A 25852-nucleotide genomic window follows, 5' to 3' on the forward strand; every position below is an offset into this window, starting at 1 on the left:
CCCCTCTACCAGCTTGCCAGGGCTCCCAAAATTTCCACCACTAGATTTATTTCACTGAGTGAAGGCACTGAAGACCTCTATTAACCTGCCTATATTTTGCTTGGTCTTGCTGGTGAATATCTGCATAAATGATGAGATTAATTGAAAGGAGGGTGGTCAAGAGGAAATGAGAGAGGTAGGGTTTGATGCAGAGGAGAGGAAAGGAAAAAGGTTCGGAGAAAGAGGATGTGAAATTGCTAGAGCAGGCAGGAGACTGTGCAAATAGGGCTGTCAGACTAAGGGAATAAAGAAAAAAATCATTCATTCATTCATTTTCACCTATCCTAGAGGTTCCTTGCAAGTTTCCTTTGGGCTAAGCTTGTCTACGAACTGTCTCTAACTGGGCCCTTCCTTACTTTCAAGTACCCCTCAGCAGTAAAGCTGGTCCTTTTATCATCCTCTTAGGCGCAATTCATTCTCTCCACTATGTACAACTTCCCCTTCACTTTTCCCCTGCTCAGCTCAATTCTACCCCAGCCTTTCAGTCTTACTCTTGGCCCCTGGGCTTTCCTGGCCACTAGGTTGTTTATTAATCACCCTTCCTTTTCTCTAACCTTACACAGCATTTACTTTCCTACCATATACTTGGTACTTGAGTATCACTTGTCTTGTATTGCCACCTAATTGTTTTGAGACTGAGCTCTCCAAATAGACCATTAGCATCTTGAAGATGGGGACAATGGTGGATGTATTTTTTTTTTTGTACTTTTCAGAGCACTGAGAGCATGTGCATATTGGACAATAAATATTTGCAAATTTTGTATATTTATATATAAATTATATATGTATGTATATATAAAATAATTGGCTGATCCCAAACCCACACATGAGACAAGGTATGTGCTTCAAGTCTACCTGGGTGGGAAAAGGAGTCGTCTGCATGGCCGTGTCCTCTTCTGAATAGGCCAAAATGGTCCTCAAGGATCTCCTCAGGTGCTCCTCATTAAAGTCTGGTGCTTTGCCCACCAAGGATGCCAGAGACATGGTTACTTGCATCTTTACTCTTGCAAAGTTCTGCATCAATAAAAAGAAAAAAAAAAAAGATGGAACAAATAAGAGACACTTGGCTGGTTGGTAATTGAAGGCAGCAAGGCCAGACAAAAACAACCACTGATGTTTCTTTTACATCATTTCATTTTCTCTCAATAAAACGTGAGCTACACTTTGCACAAGATTCATATTGTTGTTTAAATGGTTTAAAATGGATCCTGCTCTCACATAAATCTGTCAGGCCCCCTTTAAATTTTCATTGAGGACTGGGCTGCCTCCGCACTGCAAGCTGGCAGGTTCCTATAAGTTGGGTCACAGGATACTGCATGTCCTACGGTGCCAAGCCTCTCTTCTTGGGACTGTACTTAGACTGCAAAGAGGAATGGGACCTCCATGGAGAGGATTTCTAAGGTTTTGGACTCTCAGTAAGCAGCAACTTTTTCTTTTTCCTTTTCTTCCAGGCCCATGGAAAAATATGGCTATCCCAAGGACCCCTGAGCAATGTCCTAAACCAGTGGTCCTCAACTCTTTTGGCACCAGGGACTGGTTTCATGGAAGACAAGTTTTCCATGGACTGGGGTTTGGGGCGGGCGGGGAGATGGTTTCAGGATGATTCAAGTGCATTATGTTTATTGTGCAGTCAAACTTCTCTGCTAATGATAATCTGTATTTGCAGCTGTTCCCCAGTGCTAGCATCACCACCTCAGCTCCACCTCAGATCATCAGGCATTAGATTCTCATAAGGAGTGTGCAACCTACATCCCTCGTATGCACAGTTTACAGTAGGGTTCATGCTCCTATGAGAATCTGATGCCACCACTGATCTGACAGGAGGCGGAGCTTATGTGATGATGCAGAGATGGGAAGCAGCCATAAATACAGACGAAGCTTTGCTGGCTTGCCCTCTGCTCACCTCCTTTTGTATAGCCTGGTTCCTAACAGGCCATGGACTGGTACTGGTCTGCAGCTTGGGGCTTGGGGACCACAGTCCCAAAGGCTCTTAAATAGTATTCCTTAATATATTCTAAGAACCCTGCCTTTCTTCTATGGGCCAATTTATCTTTTAATATCATGTGAGCATGCTTATTAACATAACCACAAATGGAAATTCCAAAAGGACATAACAAAATCTAGACAAACTAAAGCAAATGTTGACTGTTCTATAATAAAGCTGAACTCCAAAGGCTTCTTAGCTTTGATTAAAACTCAAGTCTGGATGATACTGATCATTTAAAACTCTCTTTCACCAGGCGTTCTAGTACCAGCCAGTCAGAATTTAGAAACAGGACACATTCTTCTGAATTCTTAACCCATCTATTGTATTTATTCCCACAGATGATACCTTTTAATCTACATATATTCTTCCACTTCTTTTTGAAACTTACTGACAGAAACCACTGCATTCATCTGTCTTGACATTCACTTTTAGATGCAAATTAAAATGAAAGCTGCTATCCATCTAGGCACTCAATTGTTTCTTCCTCACAGGACAGAAGTCAATTGCAATACTGCAAACTTTTCCTTATGTTTTTCTCTCAACCAACGCTTTCCATTGACTTTCTTAACTACTCTAGGTCACCCAGCTGGTCTGAGCTCTTACACTGGTGGCTCCAAAACTGAACCTCATGAGGAGGTAGAGGGTGGCGCAGGCCTGGCTCCGGGTGACGTCCATGCTGCTGCTGCAGTGGTGTAGCACTCGCTGACACAGGTCTGCACACTGTTCCACCTCCTCCTCGAACAGCAAGTCTCCAAACTAGGAGAGACACAAGGGGCCATTAGGCATCACTTGGCACTCTGATATGCTTTCTGTTGAGATATGCAAATGTCTGCTTGGACAAGCAAAAAGCCCAGAAGAGTTAATGCATTGCTCCATAAAGATAATGAGCTACGTGAGTCAGAGGATGAATTTAAGCAATAGAGTCGACTTAGGATTTAATTATGAACTGTACAACTAAGGTCAGGGCTGTGTTATTACCTGCATTCTTAGCCAGCTTGCATTCACTGGTGAAGTCACAACTATGAAGGAATTAAACCCGAGTTTCCTTGGAAATTATTGGTGACTAAGAAAGAGAAAATGGTCCTGATAGGGGTGAGCAGAAGAATTCTACTTTGTAAATTTAAAAGATCCCACATAGAAGGTGTGAACTGAGATCTTCAATAAAGGGGAAAAAATAATCTGTGTAGACCATTTTACCCAAGGATAATCTACATTCTTCAGGCTATGAGAAATTCATTTCTAAACCTTCTGGAATTTTATGACATGACATTTTGTAAAAGATACTCATGGGAGTGAGCTATAGGACTTAATCTCATTCAGACGAGGTATTAAAGAAAAAGGGTGAAGTTGCAAAGTCGCTCAATTGATTTTTGCTCTCATGTCATAGAGCTTCAGTGAGCAGGCATTTCAAATTTCTAGAGTTAGGCCCTCATTCCAAGTATGAGAGCCACTGTTTTCTCTCTCCATGGTGACTTCCCATAGAATGGGTGCATCAGCTTTCTTCCTAGGAGGACTTAAGACCTTTACTGTGATGCCACTTAATATATGCTGTGGGTTTGGGTCCACCTGAAGAGAAAAATGTGAAGCTAGATGAGAATCTTACTCTTAATTAAGAGTAAGAAAACAAGCGTCCCAGGTTTACCTTGGCAATGAGAGCACGGAGCGTCGCAAAGCAGTGAGTCAGGTAGGTGGTACTCTGATCACAGCTCAGAGAATTCACCAGGACCCTCAGAACACCTCCCAGCAGGCTGTCTTTGCAGTCCAGAGCCGAGCTCGCCTAGGAATGGAAGAACAGCATCACTGAATGCCCGTACCGTGCCAGTGAGCTGGGGGGGTAAAGACGCAAGAGACACGGCTGATGACCAGCACAGTGAGTCTGATGTTTCAACTCTTTTGGTGGAAGGTCGTAAGGGTTTGGAGAGCTCTCATGGTTGACATGTCATCTGTCAACCATGAGTGCTAAAGTTCTATTTCCAAATGACTTTATTTCAGTACTCCCAATTGATTTTGGATTTATACCTAATTCTGGGCTCCCAAATGAAGTAATAAAGCATAATCTCTCCCCATTCTGAGTCACAGATTCTGGAATGTTCTTTCTTTGTATACAAGCTTTCCTGTGTGCTTTGAAACACAATTGTGGGCTTCCCAGCATAAGGGACTGCATGGTGGCAGCAATGTTGCTAAATAGAAGCTTATTTATCAGCGACAACAAGACTAACAACACCAAGGACAATAACAAAAAAGTTTCAGTCTGCTTTGAAAATTGCAAATACATTTTGAGGACTGGTGTTAGATATGTAGCACCGTATAAAGTTGAGCTGTATAAAGATATAACCAATATGATGCCAAGCCTTTAAGTTATCAAAGATATCAAAGTCATCAAAGACACTACATATTTTTTGTCTTCGGTTTTATACAATAATTACTTTGATTTTAGACAACGTAAAAGTTGAATAATTAACATGCCACTGTGTTTCAACAATATTTTTTGTAGCTCTTAAAAGCAATACTGGATCTACTCTAACAAATGACTTCTCAATGGAAACAGGTAAGGACTCATTTTCCAGGGTAACTAAAAACTCATTATAACCTAGACTTCTTGGAAATATCATGCAGAAGATGAAATTAGTGCAGGGCAAAGGTCACAGTGACCCTATACTTGTCTATAGCAAGGATGGCAAATTCATGATACAAATGACTTTCCTTTACCAATTTGAGTCTAAAGCAGACATCATTTATTACACTTAGCACTCTTTTTTTTTTTTTTTTTACCTAGCCTGTCATAATTATAGCTCCCATACCAGACAGTGACCATCATTCAACTGGAGTTAATCCATCAGAAAAAACCTAGTTACCCTCCTTGTTCTAGATGCTAATCTATAAGCCCGCCATCCACATTATAAACTTGGTGCATACACAGGCAGATTTAACCATGAGGGTTAGCTTGTCAAGCACCTGACCTTTTCCAAGTCAGCAGCAAGTCAAAGAAACCAGAAGAATGTTCAGTATCTCTGGAATTTCTAAGGTGGACACTATTGTAAACAGAAAGCTTCCCAACTTCATTTTTTTCAAAAAAGAGTGCTTTGTGATCATGTTTTCTTTTGCAGTTTTGTATAAAGAATTCTTTATTAGATTCTAGTAAACATATTCAAGTTGAACAAATCAGATCAGGTGTTTGTTGTCCTCACCTGGATAATGTTTTCCTGCATATCCAAGATGATTAAATTTGCTTCTGTAGCCAGATTGCCACTGATCAAAGCTTCTTGATCTAACTCTGCCTTTGTTCTAAGAAAGAAAAGGAGGTCAAATTAAAGTGCATATCAAACCTGGCCAGGTTCCGATGATGGCAATCTATGCACCAAGGCGTAAAGAAATCTTCAGAATAGTCAACCTTGAAATGAAAACAAAGCGGCTGGCCATGAGTAATTAAGGAGTGCTGGGGCTTTCTGTGATCCATGTCTTGTTAGAAAGATTGTCTACATAAAGTCTCCAGGCCATCCTCATCCACACTATTATTAATAACGATGACAATTAAAAATAACAATATGGGTCGAGAAGCAATTATTGGTTGCTACTAGCAATTATGCCATCCCCATTAGACTGTTGCCTAAAGCCTCAGGGCCATGCCTACGTTTCATGCATGAAAACCTTCCCAGATCTGAGCAAGCGGAAGCCCCTGCAACACGCAGGAGAGAGGGAAAGGAGATGAAATGTGAATTTGGCAAACGGCAGTGCTGCTGGGTTAGGAAAGGGTGGTGCTTCAGAACAGGCTCCTGGAGAGTCTGTCTCTTAATTTCTCCAAGACCACCTTGGCATTGCTCAGCCAAGTGTATGGGGTTTTTTGTCCTTTTCCATTGGGAAGGAAGGGTGCATTCCTATGGGGCAGGTGATCTAGCATCCTACTGGACATTCCTGGCCATTTCCCACTAGGGATAGGAAATTGCCTCGTGCTGCTTCTCTGTTAGGTTTGATTTTAAGAAATCAGAATGTTTTATGCACTAGAGCTGTGGTCCCCAACCCCTAGGCTGTGGACTGGTACGGGTCTGGGGTCTCTTAGGGATCCACTCCACTTCCCCCATCCCTCCACCCCATCCATGGAAAAACTGTCTTCTGTGAAACTGGTCCTTGGTGCCAAAAGGGTTGGGGACTGCTGTAGAGTCAGTCCGTCTACTCTCATAAAATCCAAGTGAAGCTGGAAAGTGGTATCTTGCATCACCATCCAAATTTAGTCGTAAGGAAAGGAAGGTATGAAGAATTGCTGTTCCCAAGATGCCTAGTGGCCAAGATGTTACTACTGGGTTGGAGCATCATGCTGTCAGCTCAAGTGTCTTGAACCAGGATTACCACTTAGCTGTTCTGGAGTCCCCTTAACCCAGTAATGGGGGCGTTGCAGTTGCTTACATACTGTTGGGGGCTCAGAATAAATATTTGTGTGTGTTTTAAACGTTTTAATGCTTAGGATAGGATCTCTTGTCACAAGCCACTTGGCATGTTTTTCTCATTCTTCAAATGATAATGTATGTGTAAAATAAGTGAAATCTAAAAGCTCTTTTTAATTAATTTACCAGCAGGTTTAAATTTAGAGCAACACTGTCCAAGAGAAACAATGGCGGCCACATATGTGATTTTATATTTTGTGGTAGCCACATTAAAAAAATCAAAAAGAGGTGCAATTATTTTCAATATATTTTATTTAACCTAAAAGATCAAAAATACTGTCTACATGTTATCAATATAAAAATTACTAGTGAAATATTTCACTTTCTTTTATTTGCAATAAGACTTCAAAATCTGGTGCGTATTTTTCCCTTACACCTCATCTCAATTCAAACTAGCCATATTTTAGGCATTCAATAGCCACATGTGGCTAGTGGCTACTGTATTGGATGGTGAAGATCTAGAGTGTCCTGTTTTTTTCCAAATTTTTTTATTGTGGCAAAATACATATAACATAAAATTTGCCACGTAACCATCTTTAAGTGTACAGTTCCGTGGTATGAAGCACATGCATATTGCTGTGCAACCATCACCACTACTAACCTGGTTTTTAAAAAACCTACCATCTACTCCTTTAAAACGGTGGTTCTCAGATGTGGCTGCACAATACTGGGGAATTTTACCAAATACTGATTCCTGGCCCCTGCTGGAGTTTGAGATTGAATGGGTCTAGGGTACCCCTGGGCACTAGAAACTTTAAAAGCTGCCCAGGTTGAAAATTACTGCTCTAAAAGAAACAGAGCCAAAATAATTGGAAATAATTGAAAAGTGATCAGAAAGAAAGAGGTGACAGACACCATTATTATAATTACAACAAGTTTTCCAAATAGATATGTTGAACAGTTATAATTTTACTATGGTTTCCCTTAAAAAAAAAAAAAAAAGAAAAGAAAAGAAGGCCATGTCCCTGAGAATTTGTAGATATGAATCATTAGTCCTGACAAGGAGCATCCCACCACCGAGGTCAGGACTGAGAACTAACCTAGAGAGAATCGGTGGGCCACACATGGTACAGCCCGATATTGTGCTGTTACTGCAAGCAAAAGGAAACACGAATTTACAGCCTAGGAAAACGTGCCTTGTTAGGCTTGCTGAGTGGATGAGCTAACCACCTACGCAGTTCTGTAGTACCTATTGCATGTATTTTTGTTGTTGTTGTTGTTGTTGTTGTTTTTCCTTGCCTGAACTAGAAGGTCTGGATTGTCAGATCCAAATATCTTATAAATTGGTTTAAGGTATTTAGAGTAAGAATACCCAAAACAAATACCCCAAACAAATAGGCATTGTTAAAAATACCAACAACCGAATTTTCCAAGTAGCATCTATAATAAAGATATATTTATCTCTTTAATGTTTTAAAATAAATTTGACTCTCAAAAGTGCCATAAGTGAACCAGAATGGTTCATTCTTGTGATAACAGCAAAGATATCAACTTATATTTATTTACAAAACAATGTTGCTATTCAAGTCTGCCCCATCCCACACCCCATGATGGGTGCTTCATACACCATGGGGATATCCTACCCAGGCCTGACAACTGTGTGTGTGTGTAGTGGGGTGTCTTTAACTGTATAGCGTTTTGCTCAGTAAACTCTGGGATTCATTAGCTACCTGTGGCTAAGAGGCATAGATGTGCCATCTATCCAAACATATTATACTTAGTTTTAGCCCTCATATATCTAAATTGTTGCATATATAGCAATATATATCAATGTACATTAATATATCTATCTCTATCTATACCATATATTGCAATCCAAGCAAGATTTTTCTTCTTTCATTTCTTTATAATTTTTCCCCTGATAGCAATATATATCATAATACACAACCAGTGTAGGAAATACAGCCAAGTATAGAAAAGAAAACACCAGTTATCTATATTTCCAACACCCAAAGAAAACCACAATTAATATTTTTGATAAATTTCCTTCCAGCCTTTTAAAAAGGTATTTACTATATGTCATTAGAGATTTGAGATTATACTCTAAAACCAAGTGTCTATTCTGCTTTTGTTCATTCCACATTGTATCATAAGCATTTCCCATGTCATTAAAATGATTTCAAAACATTTTAATGGCAACCTAATATTTTGTTATATATTTCCCTATTCTTTAGCATGTAGAATGTTTCTAGTTTTTTAAAAAAAATTTTAAGTAATGCTGACATAAATATTCCTGAATATACATCTTTGTACACATTTCCAGAATGGAAATATGGATTTGAAATTATGTAGTCTTGGGCACTGCATTCTGCTTTCTCTATTTCCCTGCCACCCCCACCCTTATCAGCTGCTTTTATTAAGCCATCTAAGGTTGCTAAATAAATATTAGTTTTCTTTAAATGCTTATCAATATGATAAATTTTTAAGAGCTGGAAATCACAACTCATACCTTTGGTTATCCTGGGTCCCTGGATGAACTGTATTTACACAGATAATGATGTTTCATTTTCTTACCCTTGGAAGGATGCAGTTGTTTCAGTAATACAAGTAGCCTGGGAAAAATAGTTTTGAACTTTAGGTAAAAGTAACACAAAGTTGCTGAGTGACTCACTTATCTAGCTTCTCATTAGCTTGCCGCCAATGTGTCTGCTCTTTCTTCCATCTCAAATTTTCATTTAGGCCTGAAAATCGGTCATTCCCTAGGAGTTAAGAAATGCATGATAGGAATTTGATTAGCATGAAACCCTCCAAGATAACCAGAAGTTCCTAACAAGCTCAACTGTGGTGCCTCAGCACCACTTCTCCGGCTAATTATAGTCCATGTGGGTTGCTGGTAGGAGACAAAGTCGCTGTGCCTGTGTCGCGTTGGTCTGCTCTTTGATTGATAGACTAGAACTTTAGAAGAACCCCTGTCTTTTGGTGGGTTTGGGGAGCACATTTCTCATAAGCAGGTTTTGAAACGCTGGTGGCTCACTGAATTATTGGGAGGGAAAGTGTGGGTGTCGAATGAGGGTGCCTGACCACAGCTGAAAATGCTGAGCTCCCTCCAAGTTCCCTGCCATTGTGTCCCATCGAACAGGACAAGCTGTCCCTCTGTTTTACTTTGAGCACAGTGAATAAGACTGAGGGGACATGGGCATTTCTCTCTTTTCTAGAGTGATGAGCTCAGCCTTTTTGAGATCTTTCCTGGTGTGGTAGGGTCCTTGGATACCTGGAACACTCTGAAACCATTTTGGGGAAGTGGTTTTACTCTAATAGCACCCTGGGTGATTTAGGGAGATGATCTTGGGTCCAGAACTATCCAGTTTCTTTCTTTGCATTTTGTTTTTTTTTGGAGACAAGAGTCTCGCTCCGTTGCCCAGGCTAGAATGCTGTGGTGTCAGCCTAGCTCACAGCAACTTCAAATTCCTGGGCTCAAGCAATCCTCCTGCCTCAGCCTCCTGAGTGAGCTGGGACTACAGGCATGCGCCACCATGCCCGGCTAATTTTTTCTATATATTTTTAGTTGTCCAGATAATTCTATTTTTAGTAGAAACGGGGTCTCGCTCTTGCTCAGGCTGGTCTCGAACTCCTGACCTTGAGCGATCCTCCCTCCTCAGCCTCCCAGAGTGCTAGGATTACAGGCCTGAGCCACCACCCCCGGCTGCCATCCAGTTTCTTGATCATGCTCCAGAGAGACTAGTCAAATGTCACCTAGAGAGGCCTCAGCCTTGAGGAGACATTTTCCACCTCATCCATGACACACATTCTTGGATGTGACCTTTTACCACCAAGTTTTAATTAAAAGAGGTCATTTGGGGACATTTTCAGGCTTCCTGTGATTGCAGAACATCACTTTTTCTTAGAGTCACAAGGCTATCATTACATCTGTCAAGAACAGAATCCCAGAACGAGCTGTCTCTGATATTACCATAAACGTCTCAAGAAAGTGATGGCATCTACTCATGTTGGAAGGACATCACTTCCCACAAAGGGTGAAAAACTACCGAATAGGGAGCAGGGAAGGGCCAGGGCAACACACCTGGAGTTCTGCGGCGCATCATCTCCCCGCGGGCCCCTTCCCCACGGAGCAAAGCCTCTTCCAGCCTGGCCTTAACATCCCTCGACTTCTGCAGGACTTGGGTACTGACTTTGTCAGAACTCTGTTTTCCCTGGATAGGACAGAGGCAGAAGAACATTTAGTTTGGTGAGATCTCTGTTGATGTGGAGAACTGTCAGAACAGAACACTGCACAGTGATGTCAGCCAGTTTCAACATGTGCTACACAGTGAGGCTGTCCTGGGGGGGGGGTCCTATGGCTGAAACTCTGTTAACAGGTATAGGGTTCTCTTTGCAGAAGGCAGAGACCCTTTCCCTGTAAAATGATACTATCTATAAAAGCAAACAGGTTATAGATTTAAATACAAAAATAAGAAAAAATAATGATACCTCCATTGCCCAAACAATGGGGAAGAGTAACAAGACGAGATTGAACTTTGGAGATAAGAGCTGGTGTAAGACTGAGCCACCCTACACTTACCTTGTACTCAAAACACGAGACACAGATGAAAAGTAGATCTAAAATCCTGTTTAGTTGCATCGATGGCAGGTCAGCAATCCACTTCCTAATGAGGCTCTGGTCAGCATTTTTCATGACCCAGAGGAAGCAAATCATGAGGTTGCGGGTGGTGTCGGCATTCAACATGTTGTACTGCTTGTAGGGCTGGAAGCAGGCAGATTGAGGGATGGAGGCAGGGGAAGAAGTTAAACAACAGAATAATTGAAAGTGTTCTTTTAGAATACCGTGACTGCACTTCCTTGGGCAGGGATCTGTCTCCAGGAGCCCTGCCTTGTGTAGGCAGGGGAAGCTGTGTTCTTGGAGCCGGGCTGCTCAGCAAAGACGCTCAACTGGGAGCCAGGTGTTCAGCCACAAACCTGAGTACCGTCTGGCTTAGGAGCAGTGTGGTGTGGTGATCTGCCCTGGTCTTCAACAGTGCTCTACAATCTCAATGATACAAAGGGGCTTTCGTGTTGCTAAGATCTCTAGGTATTTCTCCTCCATGCTGGATAGCAGAGGGTTGGACTTATAGAAGAGAACTAACCTGGCTGGGTGCCATGAATAACCTCACTGTTCAAGATTTAACTTCTTTGCTACATAGTCCAAAACATAACATAAGGGTCATGAACTGCTCAGCAAATTAATCAAATCTGTTGGTGGAGTCCGCTGTAATGGGACTTGAACTATAATTTATGTTTGCCTGGGGGCAGGGGTGTGGGGGGTTCAGGCTATTTGCTTTAATACTTTGGCCACAAGTATTCATTTTAGAGTGCTGAGCACACTTTCTATTACTCATCAAATCAACACAAACAACAATATGAGGCTGCGCCCTTGGTTCATGCAGCGTAGCTAATATCCCGTGGAATGTAGTGGTGAAATTGCAATGAGGTATCTGAGTATGTGAGGAGGATGTTAGTTTTGGATGGAAATAATAGAGGTTACGAAGTTACTTTAACTTTAGTTATTCTGAGTTTATTGACAAGAATAAAGGACATCTTGAGATGTAACTTCACAGGGAATATGTTCTAACAGGTGAACTTTGGGCTTTTGAGTTTCTCCCTTAGAGGCAAATAATGTAAAAGGCACACACCGTCTCAGGCAGCTAATCTTGGTAAGATGGATATTAGGAAGGTGGAGAAGGTCATAAAACACACACTATTTTTCAAGCTGTAAGATCAGTGATGTCAAATCTCAAATGTCTTTTCCCCTTCCTGTCTCCCTGCCTCAAGGCCTCCTCAGTCCCTCCTCAGTCCTCGGGGGAATAGGAGGTTGCTGAGTGCCAGAGGGAGACAGGAAAGTCGTCTAGCAAAGAAGAGTTACATTGAGACACTGCCCTCGCAGAAGGGAACCAAGTTGAGCTCTCTGCAGATATAAACCCTACCCTGAAATGTCACATTAAGTTAAGCTGGAGGATGCAATGCTGCCTTGACAAGGGACAGTCAGAGCTCATCAATGAACAGAGATGAATCCCACCGTGAGGGAACCAGAGGGTGCATTCCTGAAGAGCCCTCCTTAAGCCACAGGGTCAGTGCAAAGGGACAGAGCCAAAGAATGCTCCTTAGGCTCCCGAGGGCCCTAGAAAAGCTGTAGTCTTTTGCTTACAAAGCACTTACCCTAAGCTACCAGTCTTCTGCAATCTTTTTCTGGAGGTAGCCACAGTATGAATAATAAACACGTAGAATAAACACAGCTCGAGCCCCTACCCTGAGAGAGCCCTGGTTTGATCTCCTTTCGCAATGATCTCAGATTTCCCAAGCTTTCTTCTTTCCTGGTGTCTTGAACCTTGAACGCAGCACCATTGGGACTGCCTGAATCTGGTCTGCACACCTCTTTCTGTTGCCAGAACCCTGTCTGACTTGTGTGCTCCTCGACTGCCAGCCTCACAATGATTCCTTCCAGCACAGCGAGGAAGAAACCATCACTGCTTACTCTAAGCTGCGTTCTCCCATCGGAACACGGGAAAAGACACAAAATGAAAATAAACCAGACAAAATATGCACCACCATACCAAGGAAGATAGCATTATTCCACTTGTCTTCAAATTAAAATGATTCCCAGCTATGGCCAGGGCCACATTCTGGTTAATTGCACTGGACCCTTCTTGTTCTTCATCTGAGCCATTGGTGCGACTTTTCCCACTACGCACATCTGCAGCTGCAATGAAAAACGTCATTGTTGGTGTCAAGCCAAAGGTGATATTTCCCTATGTCCCCTACCTAATAAGTGACTGATACTTCTTAGTCACTAAAGTCAGCAGTAATTACCATAGTAATTTTAAACCTGACATTTAGCATTATCTATCTGCTACTATCTAAAGAAAAAGCAGGTAGGCTAATAAAAGAGACAAAATGCCCAGCACAAGATTAGGCTAGAAATTAATTTTTAAAATTGTGTAAATAAAAGTTTTCAGAATTTTGATAACACTTTCCTTTTCTCTTTCTTTTTTTTAATTTCAGAATATTATGGGGGTACAAATGCTTTGGTCACATAAATTGCCTTTGCACAGCCCAAGTCAGAGCTACAAGCGTGCCCGTCCCCCAGACACCGTTAGGTGTGAATTTACACATCCCCTCCTCCCCCCCACCTGCCTGACACCGATGAATGTTACTTCCATAGGTGTGCATTAGTGTTGATCAATTAGTACCAATTTAATGGTGAGTACACATGGCATTTGTTTTTCCAACACCTTTCTATAATATAATGTTTTTAAACTTTATTCACATACTTTAAATAATGACCAAATAGGAAGGAACCTACAATTACAGAATTAAGCAAGTACCTTACATAATAATAAGCAATTATCACAAGTTCAGTGATAATTTATTCAATTTCAAGTGTTTGAAAATGTTAATTTACTCTATGTAATATATATCTATCCATATTTATAGCTAGGTCTAGACGTACGCAAGCAGAGAAAGGATCAACCATTTAAAAGGCTTTTTTTTTTTTTTAAAGAATGCTACCAATCATACACACAAACTATTTGTTCAAGCAGTTCTGAGAAAATTGTGTTAAAACACTTGCAACTGATTGATTCACTAAAAACTCATGTTTTATTAGACCTGTCAACACTATAGCCATTTGGACCTTCGATTTTTCAGAAAAGTTTGAGAGTAAACAGCATTTTCTCTGCTAAACTTGTGAAACTAGAACCCAATTTTTATTTATTTATTTTTTTCGGAACCCAATTTTTAGAAATAATAATTCACTGTTGTGTTAGAAGGCAATTTTTTTTTTTTTTTTTGAGACAGTCTCACTCTGTTGCCCGGGCTAGAGTACTGTGGCATCAGCCTAGCTCACAGCAACCTCAAACACCTGGGCTCAAGCGATCCTACTGCCTCAGCCTCCCGAGTAGCTGGGACTACAGGCATGCGCCACCATGCCCGGCTATTTTTTTCTATATATTTTTAGTTGTCCAGATAATTTCTTTCTATTTTTAGTAGAGACAGGGGTCTCACTCTTGCTCAGGCTGGTCTCGAACTCCTGAGCTCAAACGATCCACCCGCCTTGGCCTCCCAGAGTGCTAGATTACAGGTGTGAGCCACTGCGCCCAGCCAGGCAATTGGGTTTTTAAACAAATGGTGAAATAAATAGCAGGTGGAAATTATGCAAGACCTGGTAACATTATCACGACTAATGTAAAGATACATTCCTAATTCTTTTTAATATTCACAGGGTCATGGTTACAAGAAAAAGAAGGAAAGATATAAACATTTGCAGTGCAAAATGCTTTTATAGAAATTCCCTAGTTTTATCTTTATCACAACTCTATGAAGTAGACATCATTATCACATTTTTACAGTTTACAGAGGAAGGAAAGGCATAAAAGTTGGACTTTTCAAAGGTCACATATAGTAATAAATGGCTGTTGTTTGAATTCAGATGTATCTTTTTGAAAGACTATATTCTTATTAGTTTATCCATCTAAAGAGTCTATATTTAATAGATGTGCTACATTACCTGGAATAATAGGGTACTTTTTACTGTTTTCCCTCTTGCCAGCTACATCATGACCATACAGTAAAGAAACCTTTGAGGCTTAAAAGGCTCAGAGGCCAAGTGTTAAAAAGTTCTGATTCCAAGTGACTGATAGGGAAAATTCTAATCAACAAGAAAGCTTTGCAGAACGTGTGCTAAAGTGGTTCCCTGCTTTGGGAACAAGCAAGCTGTAGCTCTTCATATGGAACTTTCTAGAAACTTTCCAGCAAGGATTCTCGAAATGGACTGCAAGTCACATGCCATGATCTGCATTACACCTTTAAATTTTGAAAACAGCCCTGTTCTCAGTTCCCTCCACTCAGGAGCTAGTAGAGGAAGCTACTCATGTCATCGTGCGGCTTGCTCACCCTGAATGTCACAGTGTTTCTGCGATTTCCTTGCCTTTCTGGCCCCAAAGTACTCCACAAACCCTAACCCCTTCTCTCAATCTTTCTTTCCATAGTTCCGCCTTTAGCAGTTTGCTGGAGGAATTTTTTTTAAAGAAAAGAGATAATTACTTCCATAGGAATGATTGTCTTTCATTTTATGATTTGCATGAATTGAAGGCCATAAGTATTTGGTCTCATTTTTATGAACTGAATACTTGGCACCATAGAGTGGGGAACCTGCAGCCTTCTGATTTCAAGATTGTTCTTTTTTTAAGCACCAAAGGAGGCAAGAAAAGCTCCATCTTTCTCTGTTGCACCCCTTTTAATAAAAAAGGTGTTCTATAAAATTTGGATTCAATCAAAAGGCTTCACTTAAGGACCTAGAAGGCCACATGTGGCCTTAAGGCCATAGGTTCCCCGCCTCTAATTAGGGAAAGCAAGTAGCACCCCAAAGGGATCAGAACTGTGTGCGTGTGTTGGGGGCAGGGCAGGCAGATGGATTGTCTTTCTTAGATCTCACATAAGAAGTTCCTCCATTTGGAAGGGTTTCTTCCTCTCTATATTCCCTAGCCCACTCTATAATATGTAAATAGACTCAGGAGGTTCACAAACCCCTTTAAGACAATTTATCCTTTCCTCTTGCTGCTAAGCGGGAGATATTGACCTCAAAATTAACCACTTAGTGACGACAAAGGCAAAATTTCTCTGCTATGGCAGAATTTTCTAACACTAACAGACACCATGATTTTTTTTTTTTGCATGGAATAACTGTTAGGGTTCATTTGAGGCTGCTTCTTTGCTTCAACATCCATAAAAGAAAAGAGAAGGAATGCCTTTATTTCAAGGTGTTAGAGCAGTGATCTCCAAAGGGAGTAATTCTGTTATTATTTCATCTTTTGTGGTGTATGGTTTACAGAGTTCATCATATACCAGCAGATCAGCAAATGAATGAATGAACAAATGAATAAACAAATAAGTAAATAATTTCTAAAAACAAAACATACATGGGGCTATGTGCCCCCCCTTTTTTTTTTTTTAACTGATTGGGGCCTGTGTTAAAAAGGTCGGGTGACCACTGCTGTGAAGAATTGCTCATAGAAGCATGTTAGCACTAGAGCTGATGACAGAGACCTCATTCTGGTGGGGCATTTGGCAGGGGCCCCCATCAATATAAGGTAGGACACAGAAGAGATCCTTACCTGTAAAGTCGTAGAGCTGTGGCAAAGTATCCAAAATGATGCCAACCAAAGGCAGGTAAAGGGCAGCAATTTTGACCTTCACCTCTGGCTTGACACAACGAGGGTCCAGGTCATGAGAACTTAGCAGGCTGTGGATGGCACTGACAGCTTTTCTTTGCACTTTGCTGATTCTGTTGGCACAACACAGAAAGCTAGAGGTTATAGTGAAGGGAGCTTGACCAAAATGCTCTTAGACAGTAGAGATTAATCAAAATGCTTCTAAACAATGAGGTGACAACGTGAAAACAAAGCAAAAGAGGGTAGAAAGGTATATTAAATAGAATCTAGAAACAGACTACCTATATTCTAATCCTGGGTCTCCTGTTTAGCATGATGTTTTCAAGTTTGTCATGTTGTAGCATCAGTAATTCATTCCTTTTTATTGCTGAATAATATTCCACTGTATGGATATACCACATGTTATTTATCCATTGATCAATTGATGAATATTTGGATTGTTTTCACTTTTGAGCTATTATTGAGTCATAAGATTTTTTTGTATATATTCCAGATACAAGTCCCTTAATAAATTTTTGATTTGCAAAATTTTCTCCTGTTCTGTGGGTTGTCTTTTCATTTTCTTGATGGTGTCCTATGAATCAGGGAAGTTTTAATTTTAATGATGTCCAATTTATCTATTTTTTTCTTTTGTTGCTCATACTTTCCGTGTCACATCTAAGAAACCATTGCCTAATCCAAGTTTAAGAAGATTACTTCTATGATTTTATCTAAGAGTTTTATAGTATCAGTTCTTACATTTAGGTTTCTTGTCTATTTCAATTAATTTGTCTATGGTGTGAGATAGGGGTCCAACTGCATTCTTTTGAATGTGGCTATCTATTTGTCCCAGCACCATTTATTTAAAACACAATTTTTTCCCCCTTGAATTGTTTTGGTACCCATGTCAAAAACCAAATAAGAGCATTATTTCTGGACTTTTAATTAAATTTCATTGATCTATATGTCTATCTTTATGTCAGAACCACATAGTCTTGACTACTTTTGCTTTATAGTAAGTTTTGAAATTGGGATGTGTGAGTCCTCAAATTTTGTTCTTTTTCAAGATAGCTTTGGCTGTATTGGGTCCCTTGAATTTCTACATGAATTTTAGGATCAACTTGTTAATTCCTGCAAGAAGCCAGCTGTGATTGTGAGAGGAACTACATTTAATCTATAGATCAATTTGGGGAGTATTGCTATTTTAGCAATATTAAGTCTTCCGATCCATTGAACACATGCTGTGTCTCCACTTATTTAGATCCCTATTTCTTTCAACAGCGTTTTGTCATTTTCAGTGTACAAGTCTTGCACTTCTTTTGTTAAATGTATTCTTAAGTATTTATCTTTTTTGATGCTATTTTAAATGGAATTGATTTCTTAACTTCATTTTAGGTGTTCATCATAAGCATGCAGATATATAACTGATTTTTGTATATGGATTTTGTACGCTGCAACCTTGCTGAACTCATTCTAACAGTTTTTTTAATAGATTCCTTAGGATTTTCTATAAACACAATCATATAATTTGTGAATAGAGTTAGTTTTACTTCTTCCTTTCCAATATACTAGTAGATGTCTTTTATTTCATTTTCCTGCCTAATTGCCCTGCATAAAATTTCCAGCACAATGTTGGCTAAAAGTGGAAAGGATAGAAATTTTTGTCTTGTTCCTGAGGTTAGGGAGAAAGCATTCAGTCTTTCACAAATAAGTATCATGTTAGCTGTGAGTTTTTCACAGAGGCCCTTAATCAGGTTAAGGAAGTTCTTTTATATTCTTAAAGGGTTTGTTGAGTGCTTTCTTTTTTTTAAACTGGGAAGGAGTATTAGATTTTATCAAATGCTTTTTCTGCATCTATTGAGATGATTGTGTGGTTTTTGTCCCTTATCCTATTGATATGGTGCATTGGATCAATTGATTTTCAGATATTAAACCTACCATGCATTCCTGGGAGAAATCCTACTTAGCCATGGTGTATAATCCTTTTTTATGTATTGTTGGATTCAGTTTGCTAGTATCTTTTGAAGATTTTACTTCTGTATTCATCATCAGATATTGGTCTGTAATTTCTTTTCTTGTGATGTCTTTGTCTGGTTTTATTATCAGGGTAATGCTGGATTGTTACAATGAGTTGGGAAGAGTTTTTTCCTCTTTTATTCTTTGGAAGAGTCAGTAAAGAAATGGAATTACTTCTTTTTTAAATATTTGGTAGAATTTACCAGTAAAGCCCCTGGTCCTAGGCTTTTCCTTGTGGGAAGTTTTTGATTAATAACTCAATCTCTTTACTTATTATTGACTTATTCACATTTTCTATTTCTTCTTGGAGTCAGTTTTACTAGTTGTATTAAGAATTTATATATTTAATCTAGGTTATCTAATTTGTTGGCATACAATATTCATAGCATTCCTTTATAATCCTTTTTATTTCTGTAAGGTCTGTAGTATGTCCCTCTTTCATTCCTGATTTTAGTAATTTGAGCCTTCTTCCTTTTTTCATGGTCAAGTTTTGTCAATTTTGTTGATATTTTCAAATAACTGCTTTTGGTTTTGCTGATTTTTTTCCTATTGTTTTTCTAGTCTCTATTTCATGTATTTTGTCTGTAATCTTTATTGTTTCCTATCATCTGCTTGCTTTGCATTTAGGGTTTGCTCTTCTTTTCGTTGTTCAGTATATGTTCTTTTGACAACTACCCAAATGTCCATTTATAGTAGACAAATTATAGCATATTTACACAAAGGAATACTACATACAGTTGAAAGAGAAATATGAACTACTGAAATGTGCAACCTCACTGAAGGATCTCAGCAAAGGAATATGAAGTTCAGCAATAGGTGATACCAATATCTGGTGATAAAAGACAGAATAGGGTTAACTGTGGGGAGAATATGACTGAGGGGGCCAACAGGAATATGTTGGGGCGCTAGAAATATCCTTTATCTTGATCTAGCTGGTGATTACCCATAGGTAAAAATTAATTGCACTTTACACTTAAGATTTAGGCCCTTTATTGCATATAAATTATACTTCAATAAAAAGTATATAAAAGAAAATAAAGCATCTAGTAGGGTATCTGAAATTGAGTTGTAGTTGTACAATTTTTAAAATATATCTTTTTTCTTTCAAATGAAACAAGGCTACTTCAGAATCGAGGGTTATATAGAAAATATTAACCAAAATTTTAAATGACTCAGATTTGTACACTGTGGCTAAATAAGATAATTGGAAATTGCATTTCAAAAGTTATTGTTGTTCTGACTACCAGCTTAGTCTGCAGTCCTGGCATGGGTTGTGTTTTCAATAAGGCAACGCAATTTGCTGGCTTAGCACAAAGATGCTAGACAATTTCCAAATGCTTGAAAAACACTTTGGGTTTAATAACATTTGTGGATACACCCAGGTGTGGGGGGCTGCAGGGAGACCCACTGGAAACTGGAGCTGTGGCTTCTTACAAGGGTCCAGGTACTGAGATGTGTCCCATTGGCCCTTTTCTCACAGATGGGCAGGTGTTGGTAAGTCTATTAATTGTCTTGGCAGCAAAGAGAAGTGCTGATCAATAGAAAGTATTGTTAAAGGGAGAAATTTTCCTGAGGTTTTAGCCCACATGGTGAAGTCGTGACAGTAATTCTAATGACTTTCCAAGAGAGTAACTGACAACCCAGCAATCAGGGCTAATTGTGTTGCCAAAGGAGTGACACTGTTAATTAGTTACTCTCTGGGGGGTAGAAAAGGTACTAAGTGTGTGTGTGTGTGTGTGTGTGTGTGTGTGTGTGTGTGTGTGTGTTTGAAGAATGTATCTACCTGATTAAACATAATTACATGATGATCTCTGAATATACTCTACCCTGTTGCTAGTAACATAACAGCAACAAAAACAGATGTCAGGGCTGTTTCTAGCTAGAATGAAAATGGAAAATAGAAATTATGCTAATATAAATACTAAAGATTATTTTCAGAAGTCACTTAAAGCAGTGCTATTAAAGGATAATTAAGAAATGTGCGTATGTGTTTGTATATGAAGGCAATTTTCTTCATGTTCAAACTTTCTTCTCAGCATCTTCTCAGTGTATGTGTCAGTGCACTTTTTGTTGCTGTGGAAATTTATGTCAGTTACAGAGTAGAAAATTCTATTGAGAAAACTGGGAGAAATTTAGTTGGGGTTGAGAGAAGACAGAATCGAAGCCATGGAAAATGAAGCTTTCCAAGGCTATTCTCAGAACCTGAATTTCTGGAAGGAGGCAGAATTTAGAGCTAAGAACATGAGATTTTCCACATGTACCACAAGGAGACAGAGACATACATTCACTTGTGCGATGTCAATATGGGCAAAGAGCTTGGAATATATCGGTTATTGCAGTTGCACAAACTTGATGTACTTCTGTAATTGTTTTATGCAGGGACATCTTGTTTCCTAAATTATAAATGCTTTGAGAGAACTTGAGAACTTCCAATTAGACAAAAATCCATTTACATACAGCAGTGCTACCATTAATTAGCATACTTTATTCTGGAAACTTCTTTTGCACTAGGAGTCATAGGAGTAGGTTCCCCAGGCAGGGAGATGGTTTGGTATGGTAGAATGAGTCCTGGCAAAGGGCTCAAAAGACCACGGCTCTAGTTTTGGTTCTGCTATGTCATGTTGGGCAAGTTATTTCAATTCTGTGTGCCTAATCTGAACACCAAAAGGACTAAAAAATGTCATTCTGTGGTTCCTCTCTCTCCCCCAATCTTTCTACATTCCCGTCAGTGCCATCTTTTCAAGACATGGATGCTTCTACTCCTCAGAACTGATGGATGGTAGAGTTTTTTTGCCAAGCTTGGGAATTTGGACTGCAAACTTTATTAAGGAGCATCTTTTTTTTGGCTTAAGGTTCAATTTTAAATGTCAGAAACATACCCTTCCCCTTCGGCATCCAAGGCAGCAGCCAGTTCCGTAAAGAGCAGCCCTGTGAGAAAGTGCTGCTGGCGGTACTCCGGAGTCAGGTCAAACATGCTGGCGATCTTCTGGTCCTGGAAACTGGAGCAGGAGCTCGAATTCTACAGAAGCACAAGGAGCAGTTTTGTGAATAACAAGAACTGGAGCTAAAAGAGCAGGGACTCCAGCCAGACTTTGTGAGAGAGGTATTATTAATCCCATGTGACAGATGAGGAAACCGAGGCATGAGTGGTTCCGTTGCTTTCCCATTCCCACAGATGGAGGACTGCCACATGAAAAAGATGAAAATAAAGCACTCAGGGTCTATTAAAAAATGAATATCACTCCCTTCCCTACCTGAAGTTGAAGATTAAAATCCCAGAATGCAATCTGCATACGGAAGTAAGAACCACTCTAATCCTGTGGCTGTGAGCAGGCAATTCCTCTAGAACCAACTGCCCCTTTGTTTAAGGCCCCTGTTTACTCAGCTGCACTTCTGAATATGGCTTAAGCTCATTGAATTTTGCTGGCCTGGAAGTAGAAGCGGTGTCAGGCAGGGAAGTGTCAGATTTACCTGTCCTTAGTAATTCCTGTCCTGTGTTCTTATCCTGAGAGCACACTTTGTATTTCACTAACAGCATCTGAAGTGTCTCTGGAAATCCTTCATGGCTTGGTAAGCCAGGCCTTGGGGTTTGGTAACTCTCTGGGCCAGTCAGAAGAGGAATGTGGGGAGAGGACCTAAGGCAAGGTTAGGTCCACAGTAGTCTTAGGATGGAACCTGCTGGGCAGGATGCAGCAGAAAGTTTACATATTTGGAATTGTTGCTTGTAAGTCGGATCTTTTCCAGTCCACGTTAAGACGGTCACGTAGCTCACATCTGGATCATGTCATCTGGCATAAATGGCTAGGATTTTTTTACATTAATAAGACAAGCCTTCACCTTTGTGCTAGTATCAAGGAATATGCAACAGAAATAGAAACTAATAAGGAGAACTTTTGCCTGCAGCTCTGAACTACTGGTTTGTTCCCTATAAATGAAATGTGACTATAAAACAGCATGTCCTTAAAGTTGTTCTACAGACTACTAGTCCTTTGAGCAATCTTTGGGGTGGGAGCGGGCTTTCCATATATCAAATCACTCTGGTAATCACTGTTTATTACAAGTCCTTCTTCTCATTTCCTCTACCACTTCTTGGGCATTTACAATTTACATTAACTAGTTAAAGATTCTTGGATGGACTAATGTAAAGAAACCTGGTTGACATAGGGTCTCCAAAACTTATTTGACTTTGGAATCTTATATTCACATAATATAATAGTTGGCTAATATCAGACAAGGAAAGATTTGAGACTTTTCTATGAGTTTCTGAATTTTCATAGTGCTTATAGATTCCTTGGTCTACCTGGACTCACCAGGGACCCGTGAGCCTAGGAAGAAACCAGTTACTGAGCCTGTAAACTATTAGCTAAGATGGAGTAACCCTGGGTAGCATACGTGATCTGGTTTGATTAGTTTGATTTTTCTTCTAATTAATAAGATGAACCTTTATAGGAAATGTAAGATTAAACCAAGCTAATTAAATGAAATAGATTGAATAATTCTGCTAGCTGATTACCTGGGAGGATATGGAGGGAGAGGGAGATGTTGGAGCAGTATCAGCATTCATAAAAAAGAGGTTCAGGTTGAGGTAATGTTCATGGCTACAGAGGATTCTCAGGAACTCCAGCCTCATGGAAATGAGCGTTGGAAGGTTATTGAGCTTGGCTGACAGCTGGGAAGAAAAACAAAAAGAGGAATGAAGAGTTTATTATAAGGCAAGTGGAGCTGAGGTTGGCAGACACAAAAATATTCTTTTTCCCAAGATGAAGGCAATCAATTTAATAAAAATTAATGGGATAGTGCATCAGATGGCAAATTCTACATTACAGGGAGGCCCAATAAGTTTTCATTCATTACTGTTCCCCTTAATGATTTTAGCCTAATAGTTGTCCAAAATGAAGATTCTTGCCCTGACTCCCACTTTGTCAAATCAATAATACCATGGCAAACCTGTGTTGAAAATAATCTTGAGGTATGTCTTCAGTGTAACATAATATAATTAATTTGACAAAAACTCTACTGTGTCTGAGAAACTAAATGAAAGGAGTTGACCTCACATGGGGCCATATGAAACTAACAGAATATGACTGGATGACTTTAATGCCACAAGTGTTCCTTTGTACTTTCTAATTAAAGGCCCCACTGGAACGTTCTCTAAGCAGTTTCCTGGAGGAAGGCATCAAACCACTTAGGAAAGTGTGTACTACCTGCAAAAAAGCAAGGAGCTTGCCCAAAAGTGAGAGAGAAGGAAATAGAGGAGAAAGAGAGAGAAAGCTGGAAGACTTTTTAGAAAACATCTTCCTTTAAAAAACCAACCAACCAACCAACCATGAAACAAGCAATGAAAGGCAGACAAAGGTGACTGTCTGGAAGAGATCCCTTGTTTTCCTCAGGTGAGTTGAACAACCAAAAGACCCAGACTCAGAGGCAGCTCCTTTAAAGGCAAAGTGGGGGAAGAAGAGGGCAGTGGTGACCTGGAGCCCCTCAATATTTCATCATAAACACCCTCCCACCCCAGCATACGAATACGAAGCATCTCATCCTTGCAAAGGGACATGCCTCCTCTTCACTCACTTGGAGAACATTTTTCTAAACTATAGAATTTAAATGAACACATATTTTCAGCCAGTTGAGGAGAAACCATTGTGTTGTGGGGCATTTTGCCTATATATTAATCCATGGTTAGAAATTTACTTAAAACAAATGAATTTATATATTACATAAAAAATAAAACATTTGACTTCCACGCAAGAACAGTTACCAGAACCCATACCCTTTCAGTGTGTACTTCTGGCTGACTTTGGACCAGTGGGACTTTGCAGTTTGGACTTTGCACCTGCAAACTGAACTGATTAGTGCTCGGTCAAGCGCCCATCACTGAGAATCTCTCATAAAGAGGTGTTGGGTTAAGCTGGCTATCAGAACTCGAAAGCACAAGATACCTGCACTTCACAGAAGGCCCCACTTTGGGTATCTTTCATAGGTCTCCTGAGACATTATTTAAAGACATAAATTTCAAACATAATTTGAGTTATGTTTAGAAAAAAGGAGTAAAGTGTGTTCCCAAAACATCTTCCCCAAAGGTAAAGACCCACGGTGCCAGCCTCAGTGGCCCTACCCAAGGGATGGGTGTTAACTTAGTGGTATATTGCAGGCGACCTAGAGTAATTAAAGAAGTAGATTTGTCTATTGTTAGTGACTGTTAATAAAAGACTAAGGTTGTATCCATTGCCGTGAAGTCTTTAAATGGCAAAAAACATGACAGGATGTTTGACTCAGGGTATACAAAATGATAAAATCCGACAACTTTTGAAAAACACCACTTGCCTCAAGTATGAAGTTCATTCTGTATCTAGAGAACTGGGACCAGTGAATTAAATCATCATGAACTGGGGTCAGCAGCCGTGTTAGGCCTCAGTGCCACTAATGGGGCTAAGCAATGTCCATGAATGTCACCGGCAGACATAGAACATAGAATCAGAGTGTCAAGATCTGGATAAATCTAATCCAGCCTTGTCTTCTTGTAGATGAGGAAACAAATGCCTCAAAGTTCACATTCCCCAGTCCCAGAGGTGGCTAATGGCATCACTGGAGTTAGAACACAGGTCTCCTGACCCCCGGTTTAGGGCTCTCTGGCAGTTGAGACAGGGAAGAGGAAGAAAGAAAGAGTAGGCAGCTAAAAGAAAAGGAAAGAATTTAAAGAGAAAGATTATGAGCAAGAGAAAAGAAAGGAAACAGAAAGAGAAAATTAAAATGTGCATTTTGCAGGGCAGGTAGAGATCTACTTTGGATTGCCTTATTTCCTTTTTGAGACTAAAAACCGCTCATGTGGGAATAGCAAACCCTGGGCCTAGAGTGGTGTTCTAGTAGTATCTGTTTCCCGTATATCCAACTTAAAGTTTCAAAAACAGATTAATTTATATTTGAAATGCACCCAGTGACCTGGAATCCTAACACCTAAGAGGGAGGGCAAGAGGAGTGAAGTACCCTCTGCCACTCTATTCTGGAGTATCCTGGACAGACCACTCACTGCAGGGGCAGGAGGTCAGGGTACATGGGATTGGTGATGCTCGGGGACTTCCGAGGTTCCTTAGGATTCTTTTTTATTACTCTGCTTCCTTGTCAGGACTTCCTTTAGAAAACTTAGTCTTTTTTGTTTATAGTGGACGTTGGTCAGATCATTTTCTTCGGTAATGCCATAGTCTCCTTTGATTCTTATGGAAGCTCTAACAATA

At 39.9% G+C, this 25852-nt stretch overlaps 1 protein-coding gene across 3 annotated transcripts in view; it reads right to left on the reverse strand.

The window, feature by feature from the left end:
• Window positions 1-25852, reverse strand: part of DOCK8 (dedicator of cytokinesis 8) — a 199796-nt gene that overhangs the window by 27740 nt on the left and 146204 nt on the right. For all 3 annotated transcript variants that reach the window (XM_045562393.1, XM_045562395.1, XM_045562394.1), the window contains 11 exons: window positions 23134-23289; window positions 21500-21639; window positions 16569-16738; window positions 13011-13156; window positions 10985-11167; window positions 10487-10616; window positions 9077-9164; window positions 5215-5311; window positions 3669-3803; window positions 2630-2782; window positions 895-1053 (listed from right to left, as the gene is read on the reverse strand). In XM_045562393.1, coding sequence (XP_045418349.1) covers window positions 895-1053; window positions 2630-2782; window positions 3669-3803; window positions 5215-5311; window positions 9077-9164; window positions 10487-10616; window positions 10985-11167; window positions 13011-13156; window positions 16569-16738; window positions 21500-21639; window positions 23134-23289 — 1557 coding nt within the window. The remainder of the gene's footprint in view (window positions 1-894; window positions 1054-2629; window positions 2783-3668; window positions 3804-5214; window positions 5312-9076; window positions 9165-10486; window positions 10617-10984; window positions 11168-13010; window positions 13157-16568; window positions 16739-21499; window positions 21640-23133; window positions 23290-25852) is intronic.

This window comes from Lemur catta, chromosome 10, assembly GCF_020740605.2.
Source record: "Lemur catta isolate mLemCat1 chromosome 10, mLemCat1.pri, whole genome shotgun sequence".
Classification (NCBI taxonomy): domain Eukaryota; kingdom Metazoa; phylum Chordata; class Mammalia; order Primates; family Lemuridae; genus Lemur; species Lemur catta.